This window comes from Hemiscyllium ocellatum, chromosome 5 (assembly GCF_020745735.1).
Source record: "Hemiscyllium ocellatum isolate sHemOce1 chromosome 5, sHemOce1.pat.X.cur, whole genome shotgun sequence".
Lineage (NCBI taxonomy): Eukaryota > Metazoa > Chordata > Chondrichthyes > Orectolobiformes > Hemiscylliidae > Hemiscyllium > Hemiscyllium ocellatum.
In genome coordinates, this window is record NC_083405.1 from 33,512,349 (window position 1) to 33,534,036 (window position 21,688).

General features: G+C 38.4%; 1 protein-coding gene across 5 annotated transcripts in view; it reads left to right on the forward strand.

Annotated features, from left to right (window-relative positions):
* The window catches only part of LOC132815652 (sodium bicarbonate cotransporter 3-like), a 157,842-nt gene that overhangs the window by 109,567 nt on the left and 26,587 nt on the right, over positions 1–21,688 (forward strand). For all 5 annotated transcript variants that reach the window (XM_060824640.1, XM_060824639.1, XM_060824635.1 and 2 more), the window contains 5 exons: positions 910–1,043; positions 5,366–5,611; positions 14,577–14,682; positions 17,447–17,608; positions 21,530–21,643. In XM_060824640.1, coding sequence (XP_060680623.1) covers positions 910–1,043; positions 5,366–5,611; positions 14,577–14,682; positions 17,447–17,608; positions 21,530–21,643 — 762 coding nt within the window. The remainder of the gene's footprint in view (positions 1–909; positions 1,044–5,365; positions 5,612–14,576; positions 14,683–17,446; positions 17,609–21,529; positions 21,644–21,688) is intronic.

The window sequence follows — 21,688 nt, forward strand, 5'->3', positions numbered from 1 at the left end:
AGTTATTTGCCCGTTCTGTTTGTTTATAATGTTCTCATTTAATTTTTCTAGTCCTCATTAGTACTAATACCTATTGAACACTCTTCTTAAAAAAATAAAGAAACAGTTTCTCCATTTACGGAAGTTCACATTTCAATGTACATTAAAATGACAGTGATTCCTGCACAGTTCCTTACAGGACACATGTTCCCGTATTTTGTCACTTGTAACTGCCCATTACCACCTCTGTGCTTTGTTGCTGGAAGCCAGTTAGCAATCCATTCTGCTACTTGTCCTCTGACTCTTCTGTGATCTTCATTAACCTATTACGCAGCATCATATTGAACTAGTTTCGCAAAGAAATTGCCTCAAGTTCCGATGAAAGGTCATCAATCTTTCTGGCTCACCATTTCACACTAAAATTCCATATGCTTTCATATAGAAGGACATCAGTGTATGCTGTCCTCTCCAAACCCTGCACCATCCTGAAACTGGACATTATGTTACCATTTCTTCATGATTGCTGGGTTGCAATCATGAAACTCTCTCATTGACAGCACTTGTGAGTGCACCTACATCCCAGAGAATGCAGCAGGTCATGACCTTCAAAGACCATTTAGATGAACAGCCAGTGATGCCCACAACCTGTGAATGAATTTTAATAAAAATTGGAGCAGATGCAGCTGCAGTCGAAATCATGATTCTATCCAAACTTCTGTGCAATATGTGGTGTGTTAAACTGTAAACCTGAAAATTTAATTGTAATTCTTCTGAAACTGTTTGTAGCTTGCTTCACAATTCATAGAACATTTAGGATGCTGCTGAAGCAATCTGCAAAACAACTTCTTTCCAAAGCAAAACTAGAAACCAGAAACAAAGAAACTACATTAAATAAATGAAAATAAATTTCTGATTTGCTTTTTCTTCCAGAGTGCAATAGAATCTCTCTTTGGGGCTTCAATGACAGGAATTGTGTATTCCTTATTTTCTGGACAGCCGCTTACAATTTTGGGAAGTACAGGACCTGTATTGGTGTTTGAAAAAATACTATTCAAGTTATGCAAGTAAGAATGTTTCCCTTTTATTTAGTACTATTGAGAAGAAAATTATATTGTGCTGTACAATGTGATACATCTACACGACCCTCACAGTTGCACGAAGTTGACTTAAGCAAAGATACTGAATATGCAGTCATAGAACAGCAAGTAAATGAGATGGTGTAAATGATTCATTTTGCTGGCTTGTGTCACTTGTCAAAGTTAAATTTTGTTCTCAAATCTATTAGAATAAGGGTCAAGCAGGAACAATAAATCAATTTTCTCTTGAAGTATGGAAAGAAAAGGGAGGAGAGCTGTGATTATTTGGCACTCCTTCAAATGTGCTGAGTAAAATCAAATAAGGATTGTTTTGCAAATCCCAAGTGCAAACTTTAACATTAACTTGGTCTTGCTATTATAATGAATTTTAGTAATAGAATTTTTAAAAAAAATCATCTACCACTTGATGGAATAACAATGAGTCAAACAGAATCCAAGTTATCAGCCGTTCCTTTCGGTAGAATAAGAAATCCACTAGAATGAAGCTTGTGACAAGTCAAACTTCCAGACTAGCAATTCTAGATTAGTCAAATTTTAGATGTGAATGACAAATGATCATGCCAACCAATCAATGGAGTTAGGTCACAGTAATATAGTCTTGGCACATTTTGAACGGTGTTCTATAATTAAACAACTCATTGGAGGAGAAGCCTCCTTTGATATCCTGATCATTAATGAAGGGAGAGTTCAGTGCATCAATACAACAGATCAGGCTAAAGATAGCTGTACTCTAATATCAACAACACTGACGTCTACCTAACACACTGGATGATTGTAAAGGTAAAGGTATGTCCTGCACACACAAAGCAAGATGAATCCAGCCCAATCAGTTACTACCTGTCAGCTTATTCTTTCGATCATCAATGAAGTGATGGAAAGCGTCTTCAACTGTATCACCAAGAAATGTTGATACTCAGATTGGGTTCCACCAAGAGCCCTTACCATCTCACCTCATTAGAGTCTTGATTCAAATCTGGACAAAAGAGCTAAACTCCAGAAAGGATGTGAGATTGACTGCTCTTGACATCGAGATAGCATTTAATTAAATATGTTGTCAAGGAGTCCTAGAGTCAATGGGAATCCTGGGAAAATCTCGGTTAGTTGGAGTTATTTCTTGCACAAAGCAGCATAATAGTTATTGGAATTCAGGCATTTCTGCTCTGCAATATCTCTGGGCTGCTGCAGTTTGTACCAGCTACAGGATGCGCTACAGACATATACCATGACTACTCACAAAGCACCTGTCAAACACTAACCACTGCCATCTAGAAGGACAAGGGCAGCAGATTAAGAGAAGACCACCACCTGCAAACTCCCTTCCATCAATCTCTATCATGATTTGGAAATTTATCACTGTTCCTTCTGTATCACTGTCAGAATCCTTGTATTTGTAGAATTAGATTTTTTTTCCCAGAGCTAACTACAATGTTAAGTCTTATTACTGTACACCATCAGATTCTTGCAAGTATAAACATTTTGAAAAATAGGCACTTTTAATATTTCCTGCATAACTTTTTGTTTTGGTTATTTTGACATAGCGTATTTGTAGATAGGTCAGGTTACATAAAAGGCCTGATGCTCCATTTACTATAAATCTATAGGTGAGCCACATGTTCACTTTGACACGTTCATTTGTCACTAATGAATCGAGATTGCAGCACTGCTTGTAGTGTTACTGTTTGTGTAACACAGTCATTGTTGATTTCTTATTCACAAAATCGCATCATGGTCTGCCTCAAAATTATATCTCGTTCTCTGGAAACTACAGACTGATGGATCTTGCATCGGTGGCTGGGAAGCTATCGGAAAGAATTCTTGAGAATGGGATTTATGCACATTTGGAAAAGCATGGCCTAATTAGGGACAGTCAGCATGGATTTGAGCAGGTCAGGTCATGTCTTATTCACCTCCTCAAAAATTTCAAAGGTGATTGATAAGGGTAGAGCAGTGGATGTTATTTACATGGATTTCAATAAGGCTTTCAACCAGGTCCCTTGTAGTAGGCTCATCCAGAAGATTTAAGATGCATTGAATCCATGGTGACTTGTCCACCTAGATTCAGAATTGGCTTGCCCATAGAAGACAGAAGGGTAGTAGTGGAACGTTAATTTCAGGCTGGAGGTCTGTGCCTGGTGGTGTTTTGCAGAGATCCTGAGATGGGTGCCTTTTATGTTCTTGTGTTCTTTCTGGTGGTAAAATAAAGTCTTTTTTTAATCTAATTTGGATCAGAAAATTCAGGTCATGCCTCCATGTTATTCAGACAGTTATCCCAATACACTGGCTGCTCATGGGTTCATATTGTTTTTGTTGTGATATGGTCATATAATAATAGGTTCCATTTTGAACATGTTTGGGACATCCCAAGTGAAAAATCCATTTTCATATATATCAGTTCCATAAACAAATTCTAAGTAAAAGCACAGTACTGTAAATGTTGGATATGTAAAATAAAAACAAACTGATGGACTAACTCAAGCAGGTCCTCAGTATCTGTGGAGAGGAAAACTGGAATTATTGTTTGAGCTCCATATAAGTCACCTTTGGATTTCTGCTTGGTAATTCAGTCTTAATTACTTTTATGCTCTTCCTTACTCTGAAATTGTATGCTATTTTCACACTGTGCCCTATCAAGTTTTTTTTTAAATGTAAACTATTCTAAATCCCTGTCAAATTGTGATGCCTATTAATGATTACTAAGTACTGGATTTATGTTGTCTCTAACTAGAAAATGAGGAATAAATGAAGGATATTGATTTCTTTATTTAATGAGCAGGCATATAGGAATCCATCATACCTCTGGCACATTGATCTGAAGTTTCATTACATACATCTCTTAAGGGGGGAAAAAAGCAAGGCATCCTTTATGCCCCAAAGTTGATTTGAGGACAATGCAATTATGTTCCATAACACAACAGAAATAGAAACAGGAGTAGATCATACAGCCCATTGAGGCTACTCCACCATTTAGTAGGATCATGGCTGAATGAACTCCCCTCATGTGCAAGGATGAAAGTTTGAATTAGATTTGAAAGATTGCGAATGTAACTCCTTTATTCAAAAAGGGAGGGACACAAAGCAGGATAAGTCTCGACCAGGTAGCTCACATCCATCTGTTTATCTGAAGATTCAGTTCAATGCTGCCTTCGTGGTTTGCTGACTGCACCTGTTGGGATGGATGCTGGATTGTAAATTGGACCTGAAAAGTCACATCCAGATGCGAGAAGCTGTTACTAAAAACATTATAGGGCACATAGAAAAGTTAAAGGTAATTGAGCATACAAAATTGTTTTTGTGAAAAAGAAACTAATGCACTGTGGATAAAGGGGGACTCTTGAGGGATATATTATATTTAAATTTCTGGAAATCTTTATTAAAGTGTCACATGAATGATTATTGTGAAAATTAAAAGTTTATGGTATGGGGAAAAACATTAACATGGTTAAATGATCAGCTAGCTAATAGAAGCACAGTATAGGTATAAGTGGGTCAGTCCTCTCTTTGGCAAGAGGTAACAGGTTGTGTGTAACAGAATCTGTGGCAGGGGCTTTACCTTCTCAATTTTAAATAAGTTACTTGGTTTAAAGGATTGAAGGTATAGTTACTAAATTTACCTTGAGATAAAGATGGGTAGAAAAGTAAATAAGAAAGTTGCAAATGGGTTGGGTGAGTTGACAAACAAAGAGAAAATGGAGATTATTGTGGGGGAAATATGAAATTAACAGCAGATGTGGAAATAGAAGTCACCTGTTGAAGACAGCTGAAGAGAATTTTCCCTTCGAAAAGGGCCAATGTCTTTTGAATTCTCCTCCTCAAAAGATCATGGAAACTGAGACCTTGAAAATTTTTCAGGCATAGATTTTTGTTAGGCAAAGGATGAAAGCTTATTGTGGAAAGTGGAAATTTGGACTTAAGACCGCAATCTGATCAGCTATGATCATCGCAAATAGTGGATATCTGAGGAGCCAGATGGCTGCCTCCCACTAACTGTGTGTTCATTACAAATGTAGCTGTTTGTGTGAACATTTGTAAGGATCTCTTCCCCTGGCTGCCAAATATCTGTAAATTTTACCCCGCAATAATGAAGAAAGATGCTTCTGAAGTGTTATAGTGGTGTAAAAACAAGTCATCTCATGATAGCCAAGACAGCAAGTACAGGTAATTCAATGCGTGACAGTCGTTCTAGTATATTTGAACTATGTGTTGCCATATGAAACAGACCTCTAGTTTGATTTATTTATATATTTTCTTGCTGAAAAGCTGATTTAAATGCATATTTCTTCTATTAACAGGGAATATGAACTTTCGTATCTCTCGCTTCGTGCCAGTATTGGACTCTGGACTGCATTGCTGTGCATAATGTTGGTTGCCACTGATGCAAGTAGCCTAGTTTGCTACATAACGCGCTTCACAGAGGAAGCCTTTGCTGCTCTTATTTGCATTATATTCATATATGAAGCACTGGAAAAGCTCTTTACTTTGGGAAAGAAGTTTCCATTTAATATGCAGAATAATCCAGAAACACTTACCCAATACTCGTAAGCAGAAACCTTTGACAAATTTTCTTCCATTTTTGTAATATAGACTGAACTATTTTCTGTGACTCCCACTGCATAATGGTTTTTAAACTTTCCTTGAAAATATTGTAATTCATTTTTAACTGAGAATTTGCTGTGTGCCAAGCCTTTTAGAATGCCCTTACCAAGAATGTCTAACCTGCCGCATCATAAACCTGAGTTTTGTTTTTATAATTTGATCTAACTTGTACTACTTCCATTCACTGCTGGTAACTTTTGCATTCCCTGTAATTTCACTGTTGAAAAGTAGTACTGTCTTGTTATTAGATGGTGATTTGACATATTAATTGTATGACAGTTGCCAAAATGGCTACCTAGTTCGATTTGATCCATACATTATTTTAAAACATTCTTTCCAAAAGATATGTGAAAGAAAATTTGTAGCATCTTTATGCATTCTGACCTCTATCTCAAGATTTTTTCCTGACTTCCGTTTAATTAATTTTGCAATCAGAATTTGTGTTTTCTGTTTATTGGTCAATTATATTTAACAAAATAAAGCCTTTGTACTAAAATACCAATATTTCAATCTTTCACCTTCTTAACTCTACCAGGCATTCTGACTATTTCTCTCCATAACTTCTGTTCCTTATTTCTGCTAATATTGTAATGGAATCATTCATCACTTTTCTGCAGTGCTTGATTATTCCTGGCCTCAGAATGGGGCCAAATGTAGTGGCCAAAACTTTGCAGATTTGGAGAGCTCCAGGTTTAGCAAAAAAAAGGTTCCATTTACATTTTATGGTTTTATCAACTTAAACTGCTACCTTAATTACAATTTTACTTTCACTGCTAGGTGGTTCTTTCATTTACTTGATTTAAGATTTACTAGGAGAGAAGCACATCTTTGAGTTTATTATAGTGAAAATGCATTTCTATCACTTGTAATAGTCATCTCATCACTAAATATGTAGGACAGGTGGAAAATTGCAATTTGAAATGCTACCTTTCCCCACTTTGATCTGTACAAATCCCCACACAAAGGGTTGAACAAACTCACCTCATGTCTACTTTCCTGCTGTTTCTTCTTTCATGCATTTGGCGTTTCTAAGTAAACTTCTTTGCGTTTGGACAAAATCTGGGTTTAATTAGTGCAAGGATGAAAGTTAGCAAGGGCAAATAATAAATCTTGGGACCTTTTAAACTACTGTAACTGTTCTAATGTTACAAATAAAATTTCTTCATTCAGCATTTCAGTCAAATGCCACAGGAAAAGGACTTGTATTTCAGCTGAGGTTCAAATTCTTTTGTTTCAAGGCATTCTCAAATTGTGTTCGCACATCATGTCTACTTATGTTTGAGTTGGCATACATTTACCTTTTGGCCAAATGGCTCATAAGAGGTTAAGTATTCCTCATCTGGTTTCCATGCAGTTGCTAGACGAAATTGCTAATTTCAGATCTATTTTAAGACAGTTGAGGAATTGAAGTCAGGTCCTTGCCTAATCTTTGTATCACAATAATGCCCATTTACTAATGGATGCTCTACAATGCTCTGAAATATTTTGCATTGTTTTGAGCATTTCTTCCATTGTGTTAATTGCACTGGAATGCCTGCATTTCTCGAAATTAAACATTGCACAAAGGAAAAATGTTGTTTTAGAGAATTTAGAATTTGACTTGCGTTGAAGGAATATGTGAAGTAGCATTGTAATAATAGGACAATATTCCACTGAATTCGTTTAAGTCCATGTTCAGATGTGTTGGAAATTGTTTTACTTATTTTAATAAGTAAAAATTTCAGTTGTTGACTTGTTGCCTTAACATCTGTATATGTAAATCATTTCCTTTTCTGTATGAGTGGACAGATTTGTTGTTTTACCCATTTTTTGATGCGTGGGATTTTAATCCATACTCTGTTATATATACTAATATGATCCATGTGTTGGATTAATGATAAGGTTTCTTCTTCAATAGAGGGGATTCACCATTCAATATGATTATGGTTGATCTGATCATGACCCCCAATTTCACTTGCCTGCCCTTTATAACCCTTGACTTGAGTGTACATCAAGAGTTTATATAATTTGGCTTTGGAAGTGCAGTCATTGAAGATATAGTGTTCTCTGGAAATGGAGCATTCAAACATTTGTCAACCCTCAAAAAAATCTTCCTTCTCCTGAACTTAAATGGGAGACAACTTCATTCTGAAACTGTCACCAGCTCTTACCCTGTCAAACCTCATAATCTTAGGTTTTATAAAATGACCTCTTTTATTCTTCTAAACCCCAAAGACTGACAGGCCCAACTTGCTTAAGATTCGTTCAAAGGCAACCTCTTCAACCTGGTGAACCTTCACTTAAATATATTCAATACAGTTATAGAATCTCAAAATCATACAGTACAGGAGAGACCTATGAACTCAATACTGCCAATAATTCAATACTATCTACACCAATCCCACTTTCATGCACCAGATCGACAGCCTTAAATGTTATGACATAAATGCTTATCCAAGTTCTCTCTCAAGGTTGTGAGGCTAACTGCCTCGAACACCCTTCCAGACAGTGAATTTCAGAGCCATGCCATTTCTGGGTGAAAACCGTTTTTATCAAATCTCCTCTAAACCTTCTATCTTTCACTTTTTTAAAAAAAAAATGTCCTTGTTAGGGACCCTTCAATTAAGAAAAGCTGCCTTCTATCCACCTTGTCCATGTCATCCCCCTCCACCCCCCAGCCCATATAACCTTACTCCATCAGGTACTGCCCAATCTTCTCTACTCCAAAATAAAACAACCTGAGCTTATCCAATCTCTCTTCTTAGCTTAAAAAACTTCATCCGAAGACGCATCCTAGTGAATCTCCTCTGCATTCCCTCCAATGCAATCACATCCTTCCTATGGAATGATAAGCAGAACTGTGCATACTACTCCACTGTGGCCTAACCAAAATTCGTTACTGTTCCAACATAACCTCCCTGCTCTTATTATCTATGTCTCAACTGATTAAGGGCAAAGTTTGCCATCTTAACTATCCTATTAACCTGTTGCACTGCCTTTGGATATCTGTGGACAAGCATGCCAAGATCCCTCAGTTCCGCTGAGTTTCTTAGTGTACTACCTTTCTACTCCCTTGGCTTGTTACTTCTACCAAAGTGTGTGACTTCACGCTTCTCAGGGTTAAATTCCAATTGCCGCTGATATGCCAATCTGACCAATCCACTTACATCCTCCTCTAAGCTAAGATCTTTGTCCTCAACATTGGCCAGGTGGTTAATCTTTGTTTGATCTGTAAACTTACTCATTATGCCCCCTGCCCATACTTCTCATCTGCACCACTTACGAGTATGGCAAAAAGTAAGGGACCAGCACTGATCCCCTGTGTTATGCCACAGTACTCTGGGCTCCAGTTGCACAAAGGGCCTTTTTACCACCACCTGTCTCCTGGCGCTAAGCCAGTTTTGGATCAAACTTGCCAAATTAACCTGGATCCTATAAATGTTCAACTTCATTATTACTTGCCCATGTGGGATCTTGTTGAAATCCATATAAATTATACTAATGTCCTACTGTCATCTACACACTTGGTCACCTTGAGCAATTCAAATAGATTCATTAAGTATGACTTTCCTCTGACAAAGCCATGCTGAAAATCCCTGATGAAGCATTGCCTCCCTAAATGGAGGTTAATTTTTTCCTTTGATATTTTCTCAAATAATTTTCCAACAACTGATGGGAGCCTCGCTGGTCTATCTCTGCTACCCTTGTAAATTGGAACCACATTAGCTGTACGGCAGTGCTTTGGCACTTCCCCCGTGGCCAGAGACTATTTAACATTTGGGCCAGAACCCTGTTATTTCCTCCCTTGTCACCCAGAGCAACCTGGAAAAAATTTCCATTAAATAAAAAGGCACCAGTATTCTAGATATGATCTCACCAATGCCTGTACAGTCGTAACTAAACTTTCTGTTTGACTTAATTATCTACTGTATCTCCATGCTTTTTGATTCTTGAGGATACCCAGGTCAGTCTGTACCACAGCATTCTGTGATCTCTCCATGTATGCCATCTGCTTTGCTTTTCATTAACAAAGTGGGCAACCTCGCATTATGCTTCCATCTGTCAAATTTGTACTGCCTTGCATACCCTAACTATATGACTTTGCAGATTGTATCTTCCGTTGTAACAACCTTTATAATCAGCAAATGTAACTGTAGTATATTTGTTTCCTCATGCAAGTCACTAGTTAATATGGATTATAAATTGTTGACCAGGGCCTCCAAGCCTTCTGTTTTTTCCTCTCCAGACGTCCTCAACAGTACCCTTCCACCGACACACACACATTCTTTTGGCTGAACTGGTCCTCACCCTTAACAATTTCTCCTTTGAATCCTCCCACTTCCTCTAGACCAAAGAGGTAGCCATGGGCACTCATATAGGCCCCAGCTATGCCTGTCTCTTTGTTGACTACGTCGAACAGTTGATCTTTCGTAATTATACCGGCACCACTCCCCACCTCTTCCTCCGCTACATTGATGACTGCATTGGCGCCACCTCGTGCTCCCACGAGAAGGTTGAGCAATTCATTAACTTCACCAACACATTCCACTCTGACCTTAAATTTACCTGGACCATCTCTGACACCTCCCTCCCCTTCCTGGACCTCTCCATCTCCATTAATGATGACCAACTTGACACTGAAATTTTTTTACAAACCCACCAACTCTCACAGCTACCTGGATTACATCTCTTCCCACCCTACCTCTTTGCAAAAATGCCATCCCGTATTCCCAACTCCTCCGCCTCCGCCGTATCTGCTCCCAGGAGGACCAGTTTCACCACAGAACACACCAGATGGCCTCCTCCTTTAGAGACCGCAATTTCTCTTCCCACGTGGTTAAAGATGCCCTCCAGCGCATCTCGTCCATATCCCGCACCTCCGCCCTCAGACACCACCCTTCCAACCGTAACAAGGACAGAACGCCTCTGGTGCTCATCTTCCACCCTACAAACCTTCGCATAAACCAAATCATTCGCTGAAATTTTCGCCACCTCCAAAAACACCCCACCACAAGGGATATATTTCCCTCCCCACCCCTTTCCACCTTCTGCAAAGACCGTTCCCTCCGTGATACCTGGTCAGGTCCACGCCCTCCTACAACCCACCCTCCCATCCTGGCACTTTCCCCTGCCACCGCAGGAACCGTAGAACCTGCGCCCACACCTCCTCCCTCACCTCTATCCAAGGCCCTAAAGGAGCCTTCCACATCCATCAGAGTTTTACCTGCACATCCACTAATATCATTTATTGTATCCGTTGCTCTCGATGCGGTTCCCTCTACATTGGGGAGACTGGGCGCCTCCTAGCAGAGCGCTTTAGGGAATATCTCCGGGACACACGCACCAATCAACCACACCGCCCCGTGGCCTAACATTTCAATTCCCCGTCCCACTTTGCGGAGGACATGGAGGTCCTGGGCCTCCTTTACTGCCGATCCCTCACCACCAGACACCTGGAGGAAGAACGCCTCATCTTCCGCCTCGGAACACTTCAACCCCAGGGCATCAATGTGGACTTCAGTCTCCTCATTCCCCCCCCCCCCCCCCCCCCCCCCCCCCCCCCCACCTCACCCTAGTTCCAAACTTCCAGCTCACCACTGTCCCCATGACTTGTCCTACCTGCCTGTCTCCTTTTCCACCTATTCACTCCACCCTCTCCTCCCTGACCTATCACCTTCATCCCCTCCCCCACTCACCCAGTATACTTTATGCTACTTTCTCCCTACCCCACCCTCCTCTAGCTTATGTCTCCATGCTTCAGGCTCACTGCCTTTATTCCTGATGAAGGGCTTTTGCCCGAAATGTCGATTTCGCTGCTCGTTGGATGCTGCCTGAACTGCTGTGCTCTTCCAGCACCACTGATCCAGAAACTGATACTTGTCTGACTCTACAAGCTGAAAATGACGCACTTATCCTGCTCTGTTTCCTGCTTGTTCTATTATCCTTTGTTTATGCTACTGTACTATCTTCAACACCATGAAATCTTAGCTAGAGTTGTCGTGTTTTTGTGTAGAACCTTGCCAAACATATGTTTTAAAAACCCAAATAAGTGGCATGTATTGATTTTCCCTATTATCAATCCCTAAGTACTCTGAAGCATTGTCTCACAATTTTCCTTTCACAAAATTTTTTTCACAGATTTGTATTAGACTTTAATGTCCTGCTATTACTAATGGTTTGTAACATTTTTCCCAAGAACAGGTGTTAGGCTAACTGATCTATAATTTCTTGCATTTGATCATTTTCCTTTCTTGAGTAGTGGCAGTACGTTTATGGATTTTAATTCTCTGGACTTATCCCAAATCTGAGGTATTTTGGAAGTTTGCAACCAAAGCATCTGCTAACTCAGCACCACTGTTTAAGAACCTAGAATGCATGCAGTCAAGTTGAAGAGAATTGTCAGTATTTAGTCCTAATAGTTGTTATAATACTTTTTTTTCACTTATTATTGTTGATTGTTTTGAAGTTCTACTTTTGTTCCTCCCTGATTTTTCTTTTAGTGGGTTGCTTTGTTATGTCCTTTTCCGTGTTGTGAAGACAGGTACAAAATACTTATTGCAAGCCACTTGGCCTTAAATGGCAGAGTAGACTTGGGTCAAATAACTTATTTATGCTTTTAGTATGTATGTTCATAATTAACTTACTCTTGTAAGTTTCTATAGAATGGAAAGGGTAAACTGTTCCCATAAGTTTTCCATATCAACAAATTATTATTCATTGAACTTGCTGGATAGAAATTCGTGCCCTTTTCCCAACATAAGTGGTCTTATCAGGCATCTCAAACAATAATAATTAACTTCTCGGCCTCAACAGCCAAAAATAATGACCTGCTTCAGAAGTCCAACATATACAGTATGTTGCTTTTGCACGTATTAACAAATACGGATACTTCAAAAAGAAACCGTGTTTGTAAATTTCCACATTCAACTCCACGTGACAACTGGCTGGTTTGTTGTAAGTTTTACAGACTGGAACTGTGTTTTCTGGAGGGATACTGTAATCATATAAATGCTCTAAGCTTGCATTTTAATATTCAACATTGAGCCTTCATATGCACTATATTTGTGATCCTTTGACTCAAACATGTCTTCAGGATTGTGTCTCATCTTTGTTAAGAAGGTGCATTTCTTCACCCTGGGCATTTTCCCCCTACTGCCAGAATTCTTCGTTCGTTTCTCTGAGCAGTGTTACAATCAATGGTAGTGATACAACGGCAATCATTCGTTACTGCAACCTATCGAACCTAAAATAATTTCTTGTTCTGTAAGTGGGTCCTCTTTCCCAAAGGGATGCTACCTTTAAAATCTTGCAAAGTCTTATTCAGCTTCCTTCAACCTGTGCCATCTATCAATCATTCTGTAATTTTTCTAGAGAAAAAGAGACATCTGATTCTGGTTTTACTTCATTCTTAAACTTTCATTTGTAAGCCTCTTGCAAAAACTACTAGGCATTGAGCTCAGTAATTTTCATTATCATATTGACCAGATTGTTTGTCTGAAAGACAAGAACACGTTCCTGCAGTAAATGCAATAATTTTCTCCAAAGAGGCAAAACTACATTAAACTCGTTATTTAGGACAGTTTCTTTTCGATCTTTAAGAGCTCAGTCTGTTCTGTTGCCTCTTGTTTTAGTGTAGAAAGTGAGCTCTTAGAAAGCATCCTGTTTTGTCATTAATGCACAAGCAATTCACTTTGCTTTCCCACAGTAATAATTCCTTTGTTTCTTCCCCTCAACCAAAAGTAATTACTTTTCACTTGTGTATTGTGGAAACATGTTAAAATTGCTACCAGCATCAGTGGGTTTCTGTTTGCATTTCTTATCCACATAATCCAGGTGTCATGAGATATGTATCCAAGCTGAGGTGCTTATTGAGAAATTTCCATTTTACTTAACGTAATTTCAAAACATACAAAAATTCTTGTAAAAGTCTAGATTCAAGACAAACTGCAGAAACTCTTTCTATTTTGAATTTGCCAGTTAAGCGTCATTCAAATTTCTACTTTTTTTTAAATTGTCTTTTCCTTATTTTGCCAATCTTCTGGCCGACCATTAATCTTTACAGTATTGTGTTCTTTTTTTTTTGTTAATTCTCTACCATTCTTAGTTAGCTATGTTGATTTATTTTTCTCAAAAAGGATCTCTTTTTCACAGTGTTTGTTTTTGTTGAAAGTTATGACATGTCTCCTTTTAATCTTTGTCATTGTGTATCTACCATCTTGCCAAATAATCTATTTTCCCAGCCCACTTTTAACAAATCTTCATACTTCTGTAATTTCTTTTATTTAATCCACTTACTTTACAGAAAAATTCTCATCCTTATACTGAATATGAAAAACACACATGTTATGATCGGTCTTTCCTGAAGGATCCTTTTATATTAGATCATCAATCCTTTTTTGTTCCAAATTGCTCGGACTAAAATAATCTGGCTGGTTAACAAGCATGTTGTTCTAAAAGAATAATCTGTCCCAAATATCATTTTTGAACTCATTACCAAGGCTGCTTTTGCCACTTTGATTTGGCTACATGTATGAAGATTACATTTTTCTGATTATTGTCATATCTTTCTTGGTATGTACTCTGTACTGTGGTTTAGAGCTATGAGAGATCTTCAAAACTACTCCCACCACTGACTTATTTCCTTTTGTTGTTTGTCATCTCCGACTAACTGTATCTTGATCTTCTGAGCCATGATCATTAATCACTGCAAATCTCACTCTTGTACTAACTGAACTACCTCCAGCACTTTTTGCTTTCTTCCTGTTCTATTGAAATTTCAAATGCACTTGGAATTTACTTTTTGCTTTAAAATCAGAGGACTAGTACAGATAAAATTTGTTCATCGTAGGAATTGAGCACTTTGTGATTTCCATTTGCTTGTGATATTTTTTAAATGTATAATGTTTTAAATTTAATAAATTTTCTTAGGTGTGCCTGTATTGAACCATCTAATCCTTCCAACCGAACCCTTGATATCTGGTATCGAGAAAATATATCTGCAGATAGCATTTCATGGAGGAATCTTACAGTTTCAGTGAGTATTGTTGCAGCGAGGTAAACTTCATATGTTATTAAACTGTTTCTAAATTTAAGACCGTGCTAGACATTCCAATTATTGTGTTGTGCTAATTAGAACCTATCAGCTGTTTTTGTTTTACAGAATAGGGTATGTTTAAATCTGTCTGAGCATGCTTCATTAATGGAACTTATACAATGTGGTGTTGACATTGTTGATTACAAGGAAAGGAAGTGTTCTGTATTGTAGTTATTGAAATCCTATTTTTGAAGTTAATTTTAATATCGTCAGGTTCTCAGATTATCTGTTATTATTTCCTCATGTAGTTCTCTCAGTACTCATTATGAAAAAGTATTTCACTATTGTGAAATTGATTGCTTTTATTCCATTTTTGTTATCCATTATCTGGTTTAGTAATCCTTTGGTGAGGTATAGTCAGTCTGAGAATGAAATCAATTTTTTCTATCTAAATAGTGCAGATTAATTCCTGTTAAGAGAAGTAGATCGTGCTGTATCAAAAATGGATGAGCTTGTTTTTTCAACCATCTCATAATTTGGCTGTCTCTTCATTTCAGTTAAAACAAGTATAAACTATGAAATTCACCTAGGGACATTGTCTTTAAGAAGATCTTGACCTCTGTACCTGATTCCAAATTTAACAAAGATTATGTTTTGTTTTCAGTGGTTCTGCTTGTACTCTTAGATTAATTCATGCTTCTTCATTTTTTTTACTAACTATTTTTGTGGTTATTTTATGCACCAACAAAACTAGAAAATCATGGTGTTGTGGTTACAGCTTGCACTGTTAGCATGAAGACTTAATTTACTCAAAGTTGGCTAAGTGTCTCATGATAGATGTACAGGTAGATTCCTGTGTTTGCAATGTCCTGTTGAGAAAAAATCTTGTGCCTCTGTGGAGTCAAATGATTAACTTCAGCAATGTCTTAAAAAAAACAACTGCAGATGCTGGCAATTTAGAACAAAAACATTGTTGGAGAAAATCAGCAAGTCTGGCAGCACCTGTGGAGAAAAAGCAGTGTTCATGTTTCAAGTCCACTGGACTCCACATTTAACTCTGCTTTCTCATCACAGGTGCTGCCAAATCTGCTGAGTTTGTCCAACAATTTCTGAATATCATCAGCATCAGTAACTGTTCAGAACTGCCAGTAACTGGACTGGCTTCAACCAAAACTAATCATGAATGATACAGGTGAATAAAGATCTTTCATTTTTAGTGGGCATGCTGACACTGTCTTTGGATGTGGTCAAGGCAAGTACCACAACCAAATTTGCTGAATCGTTAGGAATAATTGTTTTGGCTTATGAACATGACCTCTGGTGACAGCAATAACCTCCAGGCTTTCCAATTATGTTTACCTCTGCATAAAGAAGCAACTTGTCCATTTGGGGTCTCAATGCTAAGACTTACCAGTTTTTCTCATGGCTATGTTTTGTAGTAGCACACTAGTCACACTGACAGGAAGATATCTCTAGAGTTATTGGTCTTTATTTCTACCTTCTTCTTATTTTTCTTTTTCTTTTTGCTGGTCTGATTCTGCTTAGGATTAGGTCTAAAATGTCTAACCCATCTTCAGTATTATGTTCAGTTAGGTATTCACTTGATTCCTGGAATGAAGAGGTTTTCCATTGAAGAAAGGTTATATCTAACAAGTGGCTCTGCATAAATTTTTACCGTGTCTGACCCACAGATTTATGTATAATAATGAGCGAAGTAAATCGACATCTACTGGTTGCAGTTATCACTTAGTGCATTAGTCTTAAGTGGCAATTAGATGGTTGAAGCCTTAATTCCATATATAACTTAGGTGAAAGTGATTATTTTTTGAGACCACTTTGGTTTGGTAAATTCAAGGGTTGAATTTTATACAATGTTTTGATGGGTTGGCTTGCATACTTGATTGGGGCTGAAAATGTGTTGCTGGAAAAGCGCAGCAGGTCAGGCAGCATCCAAGGAACAGGAGAATCAACGTTTTGGGCATAAGCCCTTCTTCAGGAATGGCTTATGCCCAAAACGTCGATTCTCCTGTTCCTTGGATGCTGCCTGACCTGCCGTGCTTTTCCAGCAACACATTTTCAGCCTTGATCTCCAGCATCTGCAGTCCTCACTACCTACTTGATTGGGGGTCATGTATCATGATCTATTTAGATGATTTCACTGATTTAGCTAGATACACCTGACTGTTATACAAATGGGTGTACTCTGGCAGGGTTTGGTCTGCTTTAGTTAGACAGATTGACCTGTTAATTTGAGTTCCTTGGTGATAGGTTGAACTTGGCAAATTGTTTGTTTCGTTATGGTCCTTTTGTGATATCATTGCCATCATGGATAGTTCATTGTTAGCAAAGCAACAGTTCAAACTGATGGACAAGCAGATCGACAAGAAGATGTTTCTGGATATCATCTGTCTGCTACTTTTTTTTTGGTGAAGTGAGAAGGCTTGCCAGAGGAATGGACTGCTAATCACTTTGTTCCCTGAAAATGAAGGCCTATTTTTACAGGAAGTGAATTAATAATTACAAATTTTTATGCCAAAAGTCAAGATTCAACTTTAACATGAGGTCAATTTTTATACAGATGTGTATGTAGCATATCAATATAACTTGGTGAATGTGATTCTTAGGGACATATGGACACAAACATTGTCTTCCTGTTGTGAAAATTCCAGTATTTTGTTTGCTGAGCACTGTCAAGATGCTCATTTTTGCATCCTCTATATAAATTATGTATTAATATATATTTAACTTGTGTGTTCTTTCTTAGAAATGTCAAAGATATGGTGGAATGTTTGTTGGACCAGCATGTGGACAAAATGGACCCTACGTTCCTGATGTCCTCTTCTGGTCAATTATTTTATTTTTTGCAACGTTTTTTCTCTGCTCCTTCCTGAAGCAATTCAAAACCAAACGTTATTTCCCAACAAAGGTAGGAAGCAATACATCCTGTGTTTCATTGTAAACCATCTTAACAGCTGGAATTTGACTTTTTTAATCAACTCTATTTAAATGTTTTCTAACCTTTTGGTCTGTCTTTTGACAACACTGAATCTCATCAGCAAGACTTCCATCCCTGTTGGGGCATGAAATAGCACTAGTCATTGGTACATAAGATAATCTTTGTAACTGACTGCGAAACATTATCTATCCCAATCTACAACTGTTAATGCAAATGATCATAATTCTTCTTCAACTCTCTTTCCTTTTGTCGTCCTTTCACTTTTGTAGTAAGTGCATCTCTAGCAGTAGATTATGCTCCTGATCTTAGAGTCCCTTAAGTATTTGTCTTTGGTTCTCTCCTCTTCCTCATTGAGATATTGCTGTTTAGTGACAAATCACCTGATATGGAGTTAGGTTCCTCATCTATGCAGATAGTGGTACAGTCTCAACCCTTCCACACTCCTGTAGTTGTGTTGCTTGTCCAATATCCAGTCTTAATACTATTTTCTCTTTATTCACTCATGAGACATGGATATTGTTGACTGGTCAGCATTTATTGTCTGTCCCTAAGTTGTCCTTGGAAGGTAGTGATGAGCTGCATTCTTGAACTGCACAATCCATGTGCTGTAGGTAGACCCACAATGCCCTTGAGGGAATTCCAAGATTTTAGCTCAGCGACAGTGAAGCAATGGAGATATATTTTCAAGTCAGAATGGTGAGTGGCTTGGAGGGGTACTTGCAGGAAGTGGTGTTTCTATGTATCTACTGTTCTTGTCCTTCTCGATGGAAATGGTTGAGAGTTTGGAAGGTGCTATCTAAAGATTTCTGCAGTGCATCTTGTAGATAGTACACATTGCTGCCCCTGAATGTTATTGAAGGGAGTGAATGTTTGTCAATGTGTGCCAATCGACATGCTGCTTTATTCCTGAATGGTGTCATACTGCTTGTGTTATTGAAGCTGCACCCATTCAGGCAAATGGTAATATTCCATCACGCTCCTGACTTGTACGTTGCAGATAGGGGGCAAAGCTTTGGGGAGTCAGGAGGTGAGTTACTTGCTGCCGTATTCCTAGTCTCTGATCTGCTCTTGTAGCCACTGTATTTAAATGGCAAGTCCAGTTAATTCTGATCGATGGTAACTCCCAAGTTGTTGATGGGTGATTTGACTTAAATCCAGGTATATATGTAGAACACCACTGAATGTCAAGGGATGAATGTTACTTGTCAATTAATAGCTCAAGTATGGATATTGTCCAGATCCTGATGCATTTGAACATGGTTTGGTTCAGCATCCAAAATTTCACGACTTGCGCTGAACATTGAGCAAACATTGACAAATATCCCCATTTATGACCAGTTCATTCAGTTAACAATGGAAAGGCCTTTTTCTTCATCCCTTTGAAAAGTTCAACTGTCATGCAATTGGATTATTTGCAATTATGGGACAGACTTGACCCCAAGCTAAGTTTCCAGTCCAATAAATTTTCCACAGCAACACTAAGCAACCACAACCTTCAAAACATTACTAATCTCAGGTCACTTGCCATTGACCCCCTTATCTATGCCATTTTTATTGATTTATTTTTACTCGACACGCGTCAAAGCATTAAACACACGCACCCAAATATCTAAATCATTGTTGTCTTTCCCTTTTCTGACCACAATATATGATTAACCCAAGCCTATTGCTTCCAACACAGCCAATTCCCAACTTTATCCTGGCAATGTGCGCAGCATTCAAAGTGCATTAAATATGTTGTGTGGTTGAATATCAAGCTGGAGGTATTGTAAAACATGAAAGTTTGAATAGAAGTTCAAATTAATATGTGCTATTTGAAAACAGCTTTCATCTCTTTAAAGATGGCATTTTGACTAGAATAGGGTGCCTGAAGTCATTATTGCAATGTGTTTCCCCCGAAAAACTGTCAAAAGTAACAAAGTAGACAAAATGCAGTTAGACTATCATAAGCACTGGAACCTTTTAGGAAGTTGTCAGAGGAAACAGATTCCCATAATGGATGGGAGACACTAGGTAGACCTTTGTAGTCCTGGTAACAAACCATTCGTGAATACCTGGATCAGTGCCACAAAATGGTCAGTGATCTTGAGGGGTGAGTGAATAAGTTTTTTTTTTCAAATGTCAAATGTTTATAAATGTACTACAAACCTCCATGTATTGTTTAATGCAAGATGTCATTCACTTTACCACAACCGACCTTTGTAAAGTAGGCCCCATTTTTACACATCCAGAGCTTTCTCTTGCTTTCATGCACTGAGTGCTCCTGCAACATTCATGTTTCAATGTTACAGTTGTGTACACTGCCAGTTTTTCACCCATGGTTGCTATGCTGCCCAAGTACAGGGGACAGCATTGGGTGGCAGGTGGATAGACTTAATTACAGTTCCACATGTTGATGGAGGATAAAGGACCCATCATTGTTTGAGTGACTATGACAGAGTTATACCCAATCCTCCTCCCTCTCACCTCGCTTCCCCTCATGGGTTACCTGCACTTTGATCATTTAAGACATTAAACTTCTGGTTTCTCATTTCCTCGCGATGCACCCCTTGTCGCATCCTTCTCTTACCCCAAAAACTGCAACTTGTCAGACATTGATGGAAGATCAGGAGGACCTGATGAAGATAAAACCCCATTCACTAATTGTCATGCTGTACATCTCTATGACTCTATGCTGCTATCAGCTACAATGGTGACACTATGGCCCAGACATTTGCAGAGTTAGGCTGACCACTGAGACCCTTTTACAATTGGCGGATGGGACCAATGTGTGGAAGTCCTACATCAATTTTCAGTAGGTTCCATTTTTGTCAGCAAGGAGAAATGTGAAGGCATGAATCATGCAGGGAGGAATACTAAATGAGGCCATTTTTAATTTTTACTCCATTCAAATAGATCCTATTTTTTTTATGTTCCAGTGGTCTTAACCTGCAGTATGGAGTCACAGATTTATTCAATAATTGGGCATATTCTTAAGGGCAGGGAAGATCCAAGGGTCATGATCTGAAGATATTCAAATCTCCAACCCTTTCAACAGGGGAAATAAGGTTACGGCTGTTAGTTTAAAAATAAACACTAGCTGCTGGAGTGTTTTGATTTAAAAGTCCTTTTAAATATGGGATAGAATATAGGATAGAATATAAATATGGGATAGAGTATGGGATAGAAAAGAGGTGTAAGCACTCATTGGGTTGGAAAGAGCACTGCAGTTTCACATTCAAGTCAGCACTTTTAATACATTAACTTGTGGAAGTGGCCTGCAGTTGTGTTTTTTTTAAAAATATTGACTCCAAGGCCATTTGAAATCCTGATTTTTCTGAAAGCTATCAGAGTGTAGATTGGCATTATTTGTCATTTCTACCATATAACCTGGTACAGTTTTAAAAAAAAACGAGACAGCGTTCCTCCAGGACCAATGTGTTACATGGACAGCACAAACTACATGATGATACAAAGTGTGGCATAAAGTGCATAAGAAATGCAAAACACACAAACTACAGTGTAATTAAAGAATGATAATTAATAGACATTGTTCGAGCAGCAATTCAAAGTTGTGCAAAGAATTTCAGATGGAAAAGAGTCCGATCATACTGTGTGAAGGAGCCTGATGGCTTGGGGGAGGAAACTTGCACAATCTGGCCGTGAGAGACTGAATGTTCCAGTATCTTCTGCCAGATAGCAGGAGGGAGAAGAGTTTGAGTGAGGGGTGTGTGGGTCTTCCACAATGCTCTTAGTCTTTCGGATGCAGCGTATGGTGTAAATGTCTGTAATGGAGGGAAGAGAGACCCCGATGATCTTCTCAGCTGTCCTCTCTATACGATCTGAGAAGCTAAAGTAAAAAATTTAAAACATTTACAGCAATATATTCAACAAGTTTTGTTGAAATTTTAGGTGCGAGCCATTATCAGTGATTTCGCGGTGTTTCTTACCATACTAATTATGGTATTGATTGACTTTCTTGTCGGAGTCCCTTCGCCAAAGCTTAAAGTACCTGACAAGTTTGAGGTAAGAGTTTCTTTACTGTTAAGTCTCCCTTAACATGCTAGTTTT